The 17,086-nt window shown below is 41.9% G+C and overlaps 1 protein-coding gene across 2 annotated transcripts in view; it reads left to right on the plus strand.

Moving 5' to 3' along the window:
• Positions 1 to 17,086, plus strand: part of Cbfa2t2 (CBFA2/RUNX1 partner transcriptional co-repressor 2) — a 96,957-nt gene that overhangs the window by 56,738 nt on the left and 23,133 nt on the right. For both annotated transcript variants that reach the window (XM_042694443.1, XM_042694444.1), the window contains exons 2-6: positions 5,231 to 5,374; positions 7,168 to 7,409; positions 9,390 to 9,479; positions 13,957 to 14,138; positions 16,287 to 16,540. In XM_042694443.1, the coding sequence (XP_042550377.1) occupies positions 5,231 to 5,374; positions 7,168 to 7,409; positions 9,390 to 9,479; positions 13,957 to 14,138; positions 16,287 to 16,540 (912 nt within the window). The remainder of the gene's footprint in view (positions 1 to 5,230; positions 5,375 to 7,167; positions 7,410 to 9,389; positions 9,480 to 13,956; positions 14,139 to 16,286; positions 16,541 to 17,086) is intronic.

Genomic DNA, 17,086 nt, shown 5'->3' on the forward strand with positions numbered 1-17,086 from the left:
TCTATTTTGTATTAAGTTCTTAAAGATATCTCATCTTAGACTGGAAATAAGATCCATACACAATTACTTGTCAACATTTAATCACAAGGTATGTTTTCCACTCTAGGCCTCTAATTGATTACCTGCTATACATTTCAGTTAATCCTGATCTCCAAGTGTCCATTGCTATCTCCTATTACCTGCTTTTCTTGTAAATAACACTTCTAGTCTTCCTACTGCTCAGGCTAAAGGCCACAGGATTGTTCCTTGATCTCTGTCTTTTATGTAATCTTATCTTTTTTTCTCCTTTTTTTGTAGTACGGGGGTGGAGGGCAGGTTGGGGGGTCGGTCAGCGTGAATTTAGATTTAGGGCTTTACACTTGCTTGGCAGTTACTCTGCTGCTTGGACACTACCCCAAGCCCTTTTTGCTCCCGTATTTTCTTGAAGGTAGAGTCTTCCATTGCTTCTCCTATTCCCCAGCATTGTCTACAACCCCCATATTTATTCTTCCCACAAAGTTGGGAAGACAGGTCTGGGATACTACCTCTGGTTTATGTTTTATTAGTAGTTTGCTTTTTGTTTTGTTTTGGTTTTTTTTGGTGCTAGTCCTAGGGCCTAGGTATCCTTGAGTTTTTTTTTGTTGTTGTTGGGATTGAACTCAGGGCCTGGACACTGTCCCAAAGCTTTTCTGCTCAAGGCTAGTACTTTGAGTACTGTTCCACTAGGTTTTCTGGTGGTTAATTGGAGATAAAGAGTCTCAAAGACTTTCTGAGATCTTCAGATCTCAACCTCCTAAATATCCAGGATTACAGGCATGAGCCACCAACACCTAGGCCTGAGCTTTTTTGCATATAAGACTAGGGCTCCGGGCTGGGAAGGTGGCTCAGTGGTAGAGCGCTTGCCTTGCAGGCATGAGGCCCTGGATTCCATTCCACAGCACCACATAAGCAAAAAGAAAAAAGCCGGAAGTGGCGCTGTGGCTCAAGTGGTAGAGCGCTAGCCTTGAGCTAAAGAGCTGAGGGACAGCACCCAGCCCAGAGTTCAGGCCCCACGACTGGACCCAAAAAAAAAAGACTAGGGCTCCACTACTTGAGCCACAGCTCCATTTCAGATTTTTTGCTGGTTAATTGGAAATAAGAGTTTCACAAACTTCCCTGTCTGGTCTGGCTTCTAACCATGATTCTCATGGTCTTAGCCTCTTGAATAGCTAGGATTACAGGTGTGAGCCACCAGCACCTGATTTCCCCAGTTATTTTATTGAAATGAAGTTTCATTCCTCCTGCCCCCAGTGGGGCCACAGCGCCACTTCCAGCTTTTTTCTTTTTGCTTATGTGATGCTGAGGAATCGAACCCAGGGCCTCAGGCATGCAAGGCAAGCGCTCTACCACTGAGCCACCTTCTCAGCCCCATGCCCCCAGTTCTTAACTGGCCTGAAACCACAATCATGATCTATACTTACCCAAATAGCTAGTACTATTGCATGTCTCTGTCTCTCTCTCTCTTTTTTTTTTGGCCAGTGCACAGAGCTTGAACTCAAGACCTTGAGCTCTTGTTCAACTTTCTTCTTCACAGAGGTTGCTCTGCCACTTGAGCCACTCATGCAAAGGCAAGAGCTTTCCCATTAAGCTATGTCCATAGTCCCTCTGATCATTTGATAGTCCAAGCAATGATATTTGGGGGCTCAAAAAGATTTTCTTCTACTAGAACTTTAAGGTTCTCTGTGATTAATAAAATGCTCAAAATGCTGTGGGTACTTTCAATATAACACATATATGAAATGTAACACATAAATTATCAGTTTCATAAAAATCCAGAGAACAGTCATTGTTAACAATGCTGCAGAGAGCATATAATAGCTGTCTTCCTGTGTGGGGTTCTCTACCTCTGCTCTTACCCCAAGCAGAGTTTAAAAGGTACTTTGAAAGGTTCCCTTTACTCATCATCTAAGCAACTTCTTCCTGAATATGTCAGATTGTCAGATTATACATAAGCTAAATATCTTCCAACACCATGAAGTACATTTATTCCCCTCACCCTCTAATAAAAATACCAGCTTACGTTGTACTTGGTGCTCTTCCAACTATTAATTATTGGATATTTTCACACAGTATCTCTGAAGTTAGATGGATAAATTGTTGGTGGTATATCCATTTTCCATGGGAAACGTGCTACAATAGTAGCTTAGGCATTATTACATGGCTAGTGAAAGAGTAAGTCCTGAATTTGATATTAGCATTCAGTATTCTGATTATCATGTTGTTTATTTAGCCCCCTTTTTATGTCTAGCACTAGTCTTGAAATTATCTCTAGTCCTTGTATCTTTGCTGCCAAGATATTTCCTGCCATGTTGCAATGTTCAAAAATGAGCCAGGCATATTAGAGGATTATGGTTCAAAGCTAGCCCAGGCAGAAAAGTCCCTGAGATTCCATCTCCAACTAACCAGCAAAAAAATCTGGGCTGTGGGCATGGCTCAAGTGGTAGAATGCCAGCAAAGAAAGGCAAACAAGAGCATAAGGCCCCTGAGTTCAAGCTGTGGTGTGAGGATGGGGGGCAAGGTGAGAGGGAAGACCCAAAAAGGTGAAATGGTTTACTAAAATTCATGTAGATTGCAAAGGACAGGTGAATAGTGCAGTTTTGTTGCTGTATTACTGCTTGATACACAAGAAATAATGCTAGTTTTTCAGGTTTGTGGATAGTGAACTGAGCAAGAGATTAGTGATTTTGTCTGTAAGCAGAATTCTCATAGGTGAGTTTTTGCCTACATCTAAGCTTTCATTTGGGAAGAACATACAGTTTAGTGTGCTGAAGGGGGCTGCTCCACCTTTGTTATTCTGCCAAATGCTGAATGTTAAAGCACATCTGACAGCTAAGCTCTCCTCAGGCCTTTGGCGCCCTTGCTGTAAAGGCAGGTGGTCTGAAGAAAGGCTCCCTCTAGGTTGTTGCACACTGTACACAACACATAGCAGTGCGAGACAACTGTCATTTCCTTCCTTCCCTCTCTCTACCCCTCCAGAAAACCGGGCCCCAGATGGAAGAGCTGGAAACATGTCAACTGTTCTCTGAAGGGCATTGAGAAAACACTGTCAGGGAGAAAAAAGGCAAGCGCAACAGCTCATTAGTCCACTAATCAGACAGGACAGCCATCAGTTTCACAAAAATGTCCTGGACAGAGAGATGGCAGGGGCTGACAGTTTTGCCCACATGGTTCTCAGAGGACTGCATATCCTTAAGAGGATTTGTAACATGGGGACTTGGCATCCTTGACTTTCTTTCTTCATTATATCCCTTTCCAAAAATAAGGCCACTGCAAACTGAAATGTAAAATAATACTTGGGGGATTTTTTTTTCCTCATTAGAACATGTTCTGCACAGAGATGCCTTCTGGTATCATGAACACTTTGGTATGGGTTGTCTTCATAGATGTGACTTCACAGAAAGGAAACTGCCTTTACATTCTCATTTCATCCTCTCCTACCTGTTCCTTGCACTTTAAATTGAGTCCGGCAGTTACTGAGATTGAAGACCTGGTGCTTAAGTGAAAAGCTTGGAATTACTAAGGAGCATAGATCGATATAAAGTGTTTATGTGTGTGTGCTTAAGACAGGATCCTGAGGGCCACATGCCAGGGGCTCATATCTGTAATCCTAGCTACTCAGGAGGCTGAGATCTGAGGATCTCAGTCCAAAGCCAGCCTGGGCAGGAAAGTCTGGGAGATTCTTATCTCCAGTTAACCACCAGAAAAAAAGTGGTGCTGTGGCTTAAAGTGGTAGAGCACTAACTTTGAGTTAAAGAGCCCAGGCCCAGAGTTCAGGCTCCACAACCAAAGTGGGGGAAAAAAAAAGATCCTGTTGCTATGTGTTTCTGACTGACCTCTAACTGTTGGGCTCAGTATCCTGCCTCAGCTTCCCCAAAAGCTGAGACTACAGACACATACCATTTTATATGTCAGAAAAATAACTTTTTTGCTAGGCACTGGTGGCTTATGCATGTAATCTCACCTACTCTGGAGGCTGAGATCTAAGGATTAAGGTTTGAAGCCAGCCCAGGCAGGAAAGTCCATGAAACCCTTACCGTCAATTAATCAACAAAAAGCCAGAAGTGAGTGTGTGGCTTAAGTGGTAGAGTGCTAGCCTTGAGCTAAAGATGAGCAAGAACAAGAGGTCCTGAGTTCAAGCCCTAGTACCAGCACACACCAAAAAACCACAACCCCCCCCAAAAAAAATCCCAAAAACCTTCTTTAAAAAGATAGTAGAATATTATCAAACATTATTTAGTCTTAGTCATATCAATTAGGACCTAATTAGAGATGCTAATTTTCAACTCTCCTTACTTAGTTGGTATGTATAAAAATTTAGTACATTGTTACTGGTAGTAATTTCTATATAACTGATTAAGAGTCTGTTCCATGTCATGCAGTTGAAACCTGGTCTAGACTCTAGAAAGTTCCTGTGTTCACTTCTTTCTCTAATTTGCTTTTTTTTTTGCCAGTGTTAGGGCTTGAACTCTGGACCTAAGCACTGTCTCTGAGTTTCTTTTACTCAAGGCTAGCGTTTTACCATTTAAGCCACAGCACCACTTCCAGGCTTTTCTTCTTCTCTTTCTTCTCCTTCTCCTTCTCCTTCTCCTTTTCCTTCTCCTCCTCCTCCTCTTCCTCCTCCTCCTCTTCCTCCTCTTCCTCCTCCTCTTCCTCCTCCTCCTCCTTCTTTTCTTCTTCTTCTTGTTAATTAGACATAAGAGTCTCATGGACTTTTCTGCCCAGGCTGGCTTTGAACTATGATCCTCAGATCTCAGCCTCCCAAGCAGCTAAAATTACAGGTATGAGCCACCAGATCCCAGCTCTGTCTGAACTTCCAACGGCTGCTGATAACCCTTAGCAGGTATTGGTTTGTAGGAACATTACTTCAGCCTATGCCTATATTCTCAAATGTTTTTTTCTGTGTGACTGTCTTCACATCTCCTCTCTGTGGATATTTCTGTCTTGTCTTTAAGGACACTATTCAAGTTGGATTTTTCTACCTGCCCAGATAGTCTATGGAGATTTCCTGAAAATCCTTAAGTATATCTTCAATCCTCCTTTTTCCAAATAAGGTATCATCAGAGATTTAGATGTTTGGTCATGGACACATGCACTCATTATACTAAGCATCTTCTCTTAGTCCTCTCGGAAAGCATATTGGTATTTCAAATTGTTGTTGCTATTTTTATTATCTTACAGAACTCTGACTTCCCACTTCTCTTATTCTCTGCAGTTGGTTCTGAGAAAAAAGTGCCAGCAATGCCTGGATCGCCTGCAGAAGTGAAAATACAGTCACGATCTTCACCTCCCAGCATGCCACCTCTCCCACCAATAAATCCTGGAGGGCCGAGGCCAGTGTCCTTTACTCCTACAGCATGTGAGATTGCTTAATTACTTGGATTTGTATTTTAGAATAATTGAATCTCATGACTGACTTCCATTGTCTTCCACATATACTATATAACATTTTCAAATTGCTATTCAAATATAAAGGCCAAGAATGGTGGTTCATATTTGTAATCTCAAGAGGCTAATACCAGAGGATTTCAAGGCCCAGTTCAATATATTAAGGTAGTACAATTATAGAAATAAGTATTCAGAGTGAGGCATATCTCAAGTGGTAGAGCACCTGCCTAGCAAGCACAAGGTCCTGAGTTCAAACCTTAATATTCCTATCACTCCCCCCCCCTCCAAAAAAAAAAAAGAAGGGAAAAGGAAAAACTACAGGGTAGCTCAAGCCTACAATTGTACCTACTTGGAAGGCAGAGACCTGGAGAATTATGCTTCTAGGCCAGCCCAGGGAAAAGTGTACAAGACTCCATCTCAACCAATTGTTAGGTATAGTATTATGCACATATCGTTCCAGCTATAAGTAGACAAATAATTCAGATCAACCAGGATATGAAGTGAAACAAAATAATGTAAAAAGGGGTGGTGGACTGGCTCAAGTGATAGAGTGCCGGCCTAGCAAGCTTGAGTATGTGAGTGCAGACCTGAATACTTCCAGCAACTGCTAGTTATGGAGATAAAATTCTTGGTGATTTATATGCCCTGGCTGGCCTCCAGTCTGAATACCCTCTACCTCACTTTTTTCTTTTCCTTCCTTCCTTCCTTCCTTCCTTCCTTCCTTCCTTCCTTCCTTCCTTCCTTCCTTCCTTCCTTCCTTCCTTCCTTCCTTCCTTCCTTCCTTCCTTCCTTCCTTCCTTCCTTCCTTCCTTCCTTCCTTCCTTCCTTCCTTCCTTCCTTCCTTCCTTCCTTCCTTCCTTCCTTCCTTCCTTCCTTCCTTCCTTCCTTCCTCCTTCCTTGCTTTTTTTAATTGTGAAAATACTGTACAGAGGGGTTACAATTACATGAGCAAGATAATGAGTACATTTCTTAGCAAGCATTGTAGCCTCCTCCTTTGTTTCCCCTTCTCATCCCTTCCCATCCTCCCCCTGCCCCTCCCCAATCCTCCCCGTCCCACCCTCCCCACCCCCCCCCACCCCCGCACCAAAGTTGTAAAGTTCATTTTCGACATAACGACTTGTACATCTCATTGTTGCAATGGGTCCACCTGTATCCCTATTTAAACGATTTGTTTTTCCCTTCCCCTCCACAAATTATACTGACATCAAATACAGTGAAAGCAGGGGTTATACTGTGGGGGAGGGACATACAAAGCAACGAAGAAATAATCTTATAAATGTGTTAGAAACAATCGCAAGAAAGAAAAAAAACATTTGACTTGCTTGCTTTTTTTGCGTAGTGTGTAGGCTAATTTCAAATCCAAGATCTTCCTGCCTCAACAGGAACTGTAAGTGTACTCCACCACACATAGCTTCTCTGCTTTTACAGCACTGTACATTTCTGGGCTACTTTTTGTTAGGTTGCTTATTTTCATTATTGCCAAGCTGGGATCACACTCCTGGGCTCTATCAGTCCTCTCTACTCAGCCTCCCAGTGTCTGGGACTTATAGGTACCTGCCACCACAATTTGCTTTACATTTTTGTTTAACAGTTTTTTAAAACCACACAGTCTGTCTGAATATATAGCAATCTTATTGAGAACAGAAACAGAATACTTACTTAACATCTGCTTTGCAAAGTTTCAGTGAAAGAAAACAGGAGAAGAAATCAACCAGTGACGCTTGTATTCTGCACTTAAACTCAGTCATTTTGGCTCTCTTGTAGTAAGCAATGGCATCAGCCATTCTCCTCCTACTTTGAATGGTGCTCCTTCACCACCACAGAGATTCAGCAATGGTCCTGCCTCTTCCACATCATCTGCACTAACAAATCAACAATTGCCAGCCACTTGCGGTGCCAGACAACTCAGCAAGTTGAAACGCTTTCTCACCACTTTGCAACAGTTTGGCAATGACATTTCCCCTGAGATTGGGGAGAAGGTTCGGACTCTTGTTCTAGCATTGGTGGTAAGTACACTACAAAGTACCGCATCACTGTTGATGGCTGCCTGAGTTCATGGCTCAGGTCTACAGCCAGCAGAGAAATTGTTTTTGCTTGTTCCCAAACCTGTAGAAATGTGGTAGATTCTACAGACTAGATTAGTTAATAATAAATAAATAAATAAATAAATAAATATATATATATATATATATATATATATATATATATATATATATATATAACACGCAGTTGAATTGGCTATTTCATGATAATAGTGCATTAAAAAACAAAGTCTATAATGATTTTCTTATTGCTTAAGGTACTAATTTAATGCCAATAAGCAGCTTTGAATTTGTCTTAAAACTGTTTTCAACAATCCTGCTGAGATCCAACCAAGTTAATGCAAGGTTTTTTGTAATTTAATATATTCGGTGGCTGGTGCATTATTTCCAAACCAAAGAGAATAAAAAAGTAGCCATTTTAATTTTTGAAATGATTGGTAAAATTGTAAGTTTCATAGTCTAAACATATAGTATCAAAGTGATTACATTGTTCAGCTCCTCTTGTGTGTGTGTGTGTGTGTGCGTGTGTGTGTCTTTATTTAGAATTTTCAAGGTATGTGTGATTTTCTTTGGTACTGATCATGGTGAGGCTGTACTATGGAGGATGATTTTCTGAATTGATTGAGGAGAGAGATTTAACTCTGAATTTAGAAGGGAAATGTTATCACTTTTTTTGGTGGGGGGGGTCTGGTCGTGGGGTCTGAACTCTGGGCCTGGGCGCTGTCCCTCAGCTCTTCAGCCCAAGGCTAGCGCTCTACTACTTGAGCCACAGCACCACTTCTGGCTTTTTTCTTTTTGCTTATGTGGTGAGGAATCGAACCCAGGGCCTCAGGCATGCAAGACAAGCTCTCTACCACTGAGCCACCTTCCCAGCCCCATTATCACTTTTTAATCACTTTTTTTTTTTTATCACTTTTTCCCCAGTACATTACATCGTCTATGTTCTTGCTTGGTGCCTCTATGCATGGTGGGAAAAAAAAATTAAAAACCAAACCTTTAAAGTCTCATTTTTGGCCAGGTGCCGGTCCTAGCTACTCAGGAGGCTGAGATCTGAGGATTGTGCTTAAAGCCAGCCGGGGCAGGAAAGTCCATGAGACTCTTATCTCCAATAAGACCATTAGAAAACCAGAAATGGTACTGTGGCTCAAGTGGTAGAACACTTGCCTTCAGCTGAAGAGCTGAGGGACAGCACTCAGGCCCAGAGTTCAAGCCCCAGGACAATAAAAAAATGTCTCATTTTTGAAAGTGTAATTCAAGGGAGACTCTTAAGGTTCCCATGATCCTTAGGGAGGTCTAGGAAAAAACTACTTTTATAATGCTACTACTAAGATTTACTGCCTTTTTATTCTTATTCTCTCAAGGGTGGGCAGTGGAATTTTCTAGGGACTACAGGACATGAGATTATTACAAAGTAGTAAATGCAGATAGTAGAATCAAGCTGTCCTCTATCATGCTAGAGGGCTGGCAGCTCGTGCCTATATTCCTAGCTACACAGGAGGTTGAGATCTGAAGATTAAGGTTTGAAGCCAACCCTGCCAGGACAGTCACAACCGATTAGCCACCTGAGCTGCTCAAGTGGTACAATGCTAGCCTGAAGCAAAAGAAGCAAAGGGACACTGCCCAGGTCCTGAGTTCAAGTCTCAGGATCAGCAAAGGAATGAATGACTAAACGAATGTTTAGATACACTTTTCATAACCAGAAACAGAATCACTGGGGTTTTTTTGTTAGTTTGTTTTTACAGTTGAGCTTCTAACACTTCTTTTTACTTTGGAAATTATCGTTAAGCACAGACCTTACTTAAAGTAATTTGCTGCTGAAATGGGCATAACATTCAGAGAGCTTCTACCATTAAGGAAGCAGTTAACCTTTGAGTGAGGTCTCAATTCAGGGTTCAGTATTGTGAGACTGTATTCAGTTTTAGAAACTGAACATTATCTTTTCAGAACTCAACAGTGACAATTGAAGAATTCCATTGCAAGCTCCAGGAGGCCACAAACTTTCCTCTTCGTCCCTTTGTGATTCCATTTCTCAAGGTAACAGTGGGAACCACAGAACATAATTTATCTTCAGCATTTCCTCAGAATCTTCCTGATCACTGTTCTGCCATGCAAATCAGGATAGCTCTCTACATTTTCATATGTTTGTTTTATTTTGGGCTGGTAGAGAGGTGTGAGTGCAATCTGTAAATAACTCTCCTGCATGATGAGATGCAGATTGCAAAAGCCTTGAGTGTGGTCTGTGGGCAGACACTGTTGGTAATGCAAAGAATAAGAACAAGCAAGTACTAGAAGGAGGAGGGGTAAGTAGTCTGGAGGTGGAAAAAGTATGGGCTTTATAACAGAGTGTGTTATATGAGAGGAGAGGCCTGTGCACTTGTGATTTGCCACAAGGATAGGAGGATGTGAGAAGGCAGTTTTTTTCTCCCTAAGCCCCAGGTAACCTAGTCTTACATTCATGTCCTCTGGAATTTCATTTCCTGAAATAAATTTTTAGGTTACTGTTTTAAATCATTGTGTTTATTTACCTGATGTAACTGAGGTAGTGTTACATTTATACAGCTGACCTTTTAGAAAGCTTTTATTTTGGGCTGGGAATATGGCTTAGTGGTAGAATGCTTGCCTAACATGCATGAAGCTGAGTTCAATTCCTCAGTACGACATACATAGAGAAAGCCAGAAGTGGCTTTGTGGCTCAAGTAGTAGAGTGCTAGCCTTGAGTAAAAATAAGCTCAGGGACAGTGCCCAGGCAGGCTCTGAGTTCAAGCCCCAGGACTGGCAAAAAAAAAACAAAACCCAAAACTTTTATTTTGAAATAATTTCAAACTCACAGATGAGCTATAAAATGGTATAATAAAACTTCTATATAGCCTTTATCCACATTCCTTAAATGTTAACATAATATTATTACATTTCATCATCATTCTCTATTTTTCTCCCAAAATACTTGAGAATAAAAAAGCTACAGACATGGTTAATGTAAATACAACTAACCAATCAGAAAATTAAGTTTTGATTCCACACTATTACTAGTCTATGGACTTATTTATCTTTCATTAGTGTCCCACTTATGTGCTTTATAGCAAAACAAAACTTTTTGTAGAAGTTCTCAGGTTCAACCTTAGGGATTCATGCATCCTAGTCAGACACTCTACAATTTGAGCCACAACACCACTTCTGGCTTTTTCTGCTTATGTGGTGCTGAGGAGTCAAATCCAGGGCCTCATGCATGCCAGGCAAGCACTCTACCACTAAGCCACCTTCCCAACCCATGTTTTTTCTTTTTGAGATAAAGTCTTATTATATAGATCATACTATCCTAAAACATCATAATCCTCTTGCCTCAGCTTACCACAGATAGTGATTACAGGTATATACCACTATGTCCAACATAATGCCACTTTTTAAAAATGTTTTGAGGGGCTGGGAAGGTGGCTCAGTGGTAGAGTGCTTGCCTTGCATGCATGAGGCCCTGGGTTCGATTCCTCAGCACCACATAAGCAAAAAAAAAAAAAGAAAGAAAAAAGCCGGAAGTGGTGCTGTAGCTCAAGTGGTAGAGCACTAGCCTTGAGCTGAAGAGCTGAGGGATAGCACCCAGGCCCAGAGTTCAGGCCCCACGACTGGACCCCCCCAAAAAAAAAAAAAAAAAGTTTTGATCCGGGCTCTGTTGGCGCATGCCTATAATCCTAGCTACTCAGGAGGCTGAGATCTGAGGATCATGGTTCAAAGCCAGCCTGGGCAGGAAAGGCCGAGAGTCTCTTATCTCCAATTAATCACCAGAAAACTGAAAGTGGCACTGTGGCTCAAAGTGATAGAGCACTAGCTTTGAGCAATAGAGCTCAGGGACAGCACCCAGGTCCTGAGTTCAAGCCCCACAACTGACCAAGAAAAAAAAGTTTAGAATTGGCTCATAGTGGGCATATAGAGGAAGATGTACAGGCCCATGTGTGGCTATATTCTAATACTGTGCAAGACCTAGCTGCTCAAAGCAGTCCTTGAAACTTTTCTAGTTCTGAAACAGCTGCATGTCAGAACCAGTAAACAATTATTCTCTAAGATTCTGGAATCAAGAAAGATTCCTGAAATTTGTATTAATAGAAAATAATTTGTGCTTTTCTCTCCTTCTTTTTTTCTTTTTTAACCAAAGGATATATGCCACAAATGCAAACATAACTTTTTTTCAGTTCAGTTTTTACAGGTGCAATAAGATTGAGGTTAGAGAACAGACCTAAAGTGTTTTATACTGTTAAATTCTCTATTCTTAACTCTGTTATTTTGGAAAACAGCATGAGGTAGGTTGTTATGGCAGCTTTTTGGCTAGCATTTGGGGTTTTGTCAATTTATTTCTGCTTTAAAACAGTCGCTAATTATGGTGCCTACCAAATTAACCCTCAGCAAGGGGATGACTACTTGCATGTATTAAAACTCCTTTTGCTTGCTCATCTGTCCCTTGAGAATAAACTTCTGTTTCAGGCTCAGCCTGGATTATGCTTAAATAGGGAAAGAAAAATATTGTTCTTTTTTTTTTTAATAAAAGAAATATAGGGAACATAAATCCTGGTGTTTTTTTTTTGTTTTTTTTTTTTGGGGGGGGGGTCCGGTTGTGGGGCCTGAACTCTGGGCCTGGGCACTGTCCCTCAGCTCTTCAGGTCAAGGCTAGCACTCTACCACTTGAGCCACAGGGCCACTTCTGGCTTTTTTTTTTTTTTTTCTGTTTATGTGGTGCTGAGGAATCGAACCCAGGGCCTCAACCATACAAGGCAAGCGCTCTACCACTGAGCCACCTTCCCAGCCCAAATCCTGTTTATGAAAGTAGAATTCTGTGGTTTAAAAGATACATGGAGGGCTGGGAAGTTGGCTTAGTGGTAGAGCGCTTGCCTTGCATGCCTGAGGCCCTGGGTTCCATTCCTCAGCACCACATAAGCAAAAAGAAAAAAGCCGGAAGTGGCGCTGTGGCTCAAGTGGTAGAGCACTAGCCTTGAGCTGAAGAGCTGAGGGACAGTGCTCAGGCCCAGAGTTCAGGCCCCACAACCGGACCAATAAATAAACAAGCAAACAAATAAATAAATGATACATGGAATTTTTTTTGTGTGCTGGTCCTTGGGCTTAAACTCAGGGCCTGGCCACTGTCCCTGAGCTGTTTTTTTTTTTTTTTTGTCGGTTGTGGGGCTTGAACTCTGGGCCTGGGTGCTATCCCTCAGCTCTTCAGCTCAAGGCGAGCGCTCTACCACTTGAGCTACAGCGCCACTTCCGGTTTTCTGGTGGTTTATTGGAGATAGGAGTCTCACGGTCTCTCCTGCCCGGGCTGGCTTTGAACCGCGATCCTCAGATCTCAGCCTCCTGAGTAGCTAGGATTACAGGCATGAGCCACCAGCGCCCGGCTTCCCTGAGCTGTTTTGTTCAAGGCTATAGCGCTCTACCACTTTAAGCCACATCTTCTGACTTTTTTTTTTTGTAAGAACGAATGTATTTTATTTCACTGATTAGTGATTTTCCAATAATATTTTAATTAAATCACCATAACATACTGGCTTTTTGATGGTTTATTAGAGATAAGAGTCTCACAGAGCTAGGTGCTGGTTGGCTCATACCTGTAATCCTGTCTACTCAGAAGGCTTAGATTTGAGGATTGCAGTTCAAAGCCAGCTCGGGCAGGAAAGTCCATGAGACTCTAATCTCCAATAAACCACCAGAAAACTGGAAGTGGCACTGTGGCTCAAATGGTAGAGCACTAGTCTTGGGCTGAAGAGTTCAGAGACAGACCAGGCCCAGAGTTCAAGCCGCACAACCAAAAACACAAAAACAAAGACTTAGGAGATCCAGAAAATCATGATTCAAAGCCAGACCAGGAAGAAATCTCTCTTCAAGACTCATCTCTAAAATAACCATCAAAAAGCAGGACCAGAGTGAGCAAACTGAACAAATTCTAGTCCCTGAGTTTAAACCCCAGTACTACACAGAAAGGAAAAAAGAAAAATGTATGTTTTGAAATTATGTGGTCAACAAATCTTTTTTTTTTCTTCTGGTCATTGTGGGACTTGAACTCAGGGCCTGGGTCCTGAGCTCTTTTACTCAAGGCTAACTTTTATCACTTTGAGCCACAGCTTCACATCCTGTTTTTTGATGGTTAATTAGAGATAAGAATCTCCCAGACTTTTCTACCTGGACTGGCTTCAAACTGTGATCCTCAGATCTCAGACTCCTGAGTAGATATGATTACGGGCATGAGCTACCAGCGCCCAGCTGGTCAACAAATCTTTATTAAGCTTTGACTCTGTACTAGTCCACAAAGGTAGATAATTAAATTACAGCCTCTTCCTTTAAGGGGGTTGACATCTTGTGCAACAAACAAGTGAACCAGTAGTTGAGATATGGAATAAGAGATGTCACTTTACTCACTAAAATGTCTGGTGAAAGATTAGTAGGTAGAGGATTGATACTGCTTGGTAAGAGCCCTTTGAGGTGCTAATCCCTGTGAAGTAGGCTCAGTACTATTTCTGCCCCTTCTTTTCAGGCCAACCTGCCACTGCTACAGCGAGAACTGTTGCACTGTGCCCGGGCTGCCAAGCAGACCCCATCCCAGTACCTAGCGCAACATGAACACCTTCTGCTCAACACCAGCATTGCGTCTCCAGCTGACTCTTCCGAGCTACTCATGGAAGTACATGGAAATGGGAAAAGGCCCAGTCCAGAGAGGTGAGCAGAAAGGAGATTTGTTGACCTTGGCTTTCTGGATCCACTGTGATTCAGCCCTTTGCATGTGGAAGAGAGAATTTGATTGCTGGGTTGTAGCTATATAATATCTCAGACCTTCCAAGGTTGTTTTCTGCTTTGTTCCAACAGTGCTTAACTCCTGATGAGAAACTCTGCTCTGGATAGGTCCACTACTGTGGAAGCAGCACAGCACTCAGCTTCTTCTAGTTTTCCTCCTATACATCAAGCACAGTCCATTCTGGTTGGACACTAGTTGATTGTCCTTCCGTTGTGACACTAACTACCTAGAGATAAAACAGCAGACAAGTTCCAAGGCTCTGTCTTCAGGACACTCTCCTTCCTTCAGATACCAGTTTCAAATCCTGGGTTGTGATTGTGAATACTGTCTGTTCAAATAAACACACCATTTTTGTGCTTTCCTGTTTCTAACTAGTGTAAATCAGGCTTTCTGCAACCTTTCTCAGTTTTGATTAATTTGTTCTGTGGCTCACAGGTCTCAGGAAGCACTAGCATGTACTGGATTATTATAAAGGATATTACACAGAGTACTGATAGACATGGGCTGAGGAGATGCAAAGTGCAAGGCATGGAAGAGGAAGGACATGGAGCTGCCATGCCTCTCCTTGTGAACTGCCATTCATTAGGAACCTCCACAGGTTCAGCTCTCCAGAAGTTTTTTTGCCTGTTCTTTAAGTTTGTATGTAAGAGATAATGATTAGATGGCTGTGAACATCAGTAGAAATTTTGTTATAGGTGAAGCTGATTGACGGAAAACTCTAGTCACAGAGGATTAATTGTATGATTTTTCCCCCAATAATTATCCTCCACATTTAGAAGTTTAATTTTAAAATTTTCCTAAACATTGCTGGACACTAATGGCATATTCCTATAATCCTAGCTACTCAAGAGTCTGAGATCTGAAGATCAAAATTCAAAGCCAGCTTGGGCATACAAATCCAAGAGACTCATCTCCAGTTAACCAACAAAAAGCCAGAAGTAGAAATGTGGCTTAACTAGTAGAGCAGCACCAGCCTTAAACAAAAAGAGCTAAGCAAAAGCAAAAGGCCCTGTGTTCAAGCCCCAGTTATCAGCACAAAAAAACAAACAAAACACTAAATATCGTTGAGCCCACAATCCTCCATATCTCTATTATAGGAAAATGCTGTCTTTTAGACTAATGAGGATCAGATGGGTTTGCCTAGTATATGGGTTTGACCTCTCTTTAGCAATTTGCAATTTGTAACTAGTCCCTAGAGATAATTTAGTTCATGCCTTATGCCAAACTTCCTAAGCCTCTGCCACATATTTCCCTTTTTTGGTGCCAGTACTAGGGCTTCAACTCACGGTTTCTCATTCTTAATTTCATTTATTAATTTTGTTTATATGGTACTAAGGAATCGAACCCAGGGCCTCATGCATGCTAGTCAAGCACTCTACCACTAAGCCATATTCCTAGCCCATATCCATGAAACTCTTATCTCCAATTAACCACCAGAAAACTGGAAGTAGTGCTGTGGCTCAAAGTGGTGGAGTGCTAGCCTTGAGCAAAAGAGCTCAGGGACAGTGCCCAGGCCGTGGTACATAAAGTGCATAGAGGAAGGCTGGAAGGTGGCTCAGTGGTAGAGTGCTTGCCTTGCATGCATGAGGCCCTCAGTTTGATTCCTCAGCACCACATAAGCAGAAAAAGCCAGAAGTGGGGCTGAGGCTCAGGTGGTAGAGCACTGGTCTACAGCTGAAGAGCTGGGGGGACAGCGCTCAGGCCCAGAGTTCAGGCCCCACAACCAACAAAACAAACAAATAAATAAAATGCATAGAGGCCAGGTGCTGGTGGCTTACACCTGAAACCCTAGCTACTCTAGAGACTGAGATCTGAGGATTTCAGTTCAAAAACAAAAAACAACCTGGGCAGGAAAATCCATGAGACTTTAATTTCCAATTAAGCACCAAAAAATCAAGAAATGGGGCTGCACCTCATTGACAGAGCACTAGCCTTGAACAAAAAGCTCAAGAACAGCACCCAGGGACTGAGTTCAAGCTCCAGGACAGGTGTGGGGGTATACACAAAATCGGTGCTTGGAAATATAGGTACTTGCTCACATGTTCAGATGTGCACCTCTGGTTTTTCTGCAGAAGAGAAGAGAGTAATTTTGAAAGAGATACAATTCCTCCTGAGCCTCCTGCCAAGAGAGTATGTACCATCAGTCCTGCTCCTCGACACAGTCCTGCCCTCACTGTGCCCCTCATGAATCCTGGGGGCCAGTTTCACCCCACTCCTCCACCTCTTCAGCACTATACCTTAGAAGATATCGCAACTTCTCACCTGTATCGGGAGCCGAACAAGATGCTAGAACACCGAGATGTTCGTGAGAGGCACCACAATCTTAGTAAGTGACTTATGCGGCATGGGAATGCTTTAAGTACAGGCAGAATCTAGGAATTTCTTTTCTTCTTATTGATAAAGCCAAAGAATACCATTGCTTTTTTTTAACTACTGATAAAATAAAACTATTGTACAGCCAGGTGTGATAGTGCACTCCTGTAAATTAAGTGCTCCTTAGGAATAAGGATCATAAATGCTAGGCCATCCTGGGCTACATAACAAGTTGCTTTCCAAAACAAACGATACATAAAAGGGATTATTATAACTGTAATTTATCCTATGTGGTATTTAGCTCCCTTTATGTTTTGTTGCTATCTTCATTACGATATTGCTAGAAATAGAATATTATCCACATGGAAATCTGAAAAGTAAGTCAACTTTTAAAAAAATAGGAAAGTGAATATAGTGGTAAATGTCAACTGGATGTGGTGGTGCGCACCAATCCAAATACTTGAGAAACTGAGCCAGGAGGATCATAAGCCTTGACTACATAAGCAAGACCTGTCTCAGATCTTCCAAAACAAAAACCAAAATGAACAAATTCTATGAA

This window comes from Dipodomys spectabilis, unplaced genomic scaffold (assembly GCF_019054845.1).
Source record: "Dipodomys spectabilis isolate Male_0828 unplaced genomic scaffold, ASM1905484v1 ptg000175l, whole genome shotgun sequence".
NCBI classification, from domain to species: domain Eukaryota; kingdom Metazoa; phylum Chordata; class Mammalia; order Rodentia; family Heteromyidae; genus Dipodomys; species Dipodomys spectabilis.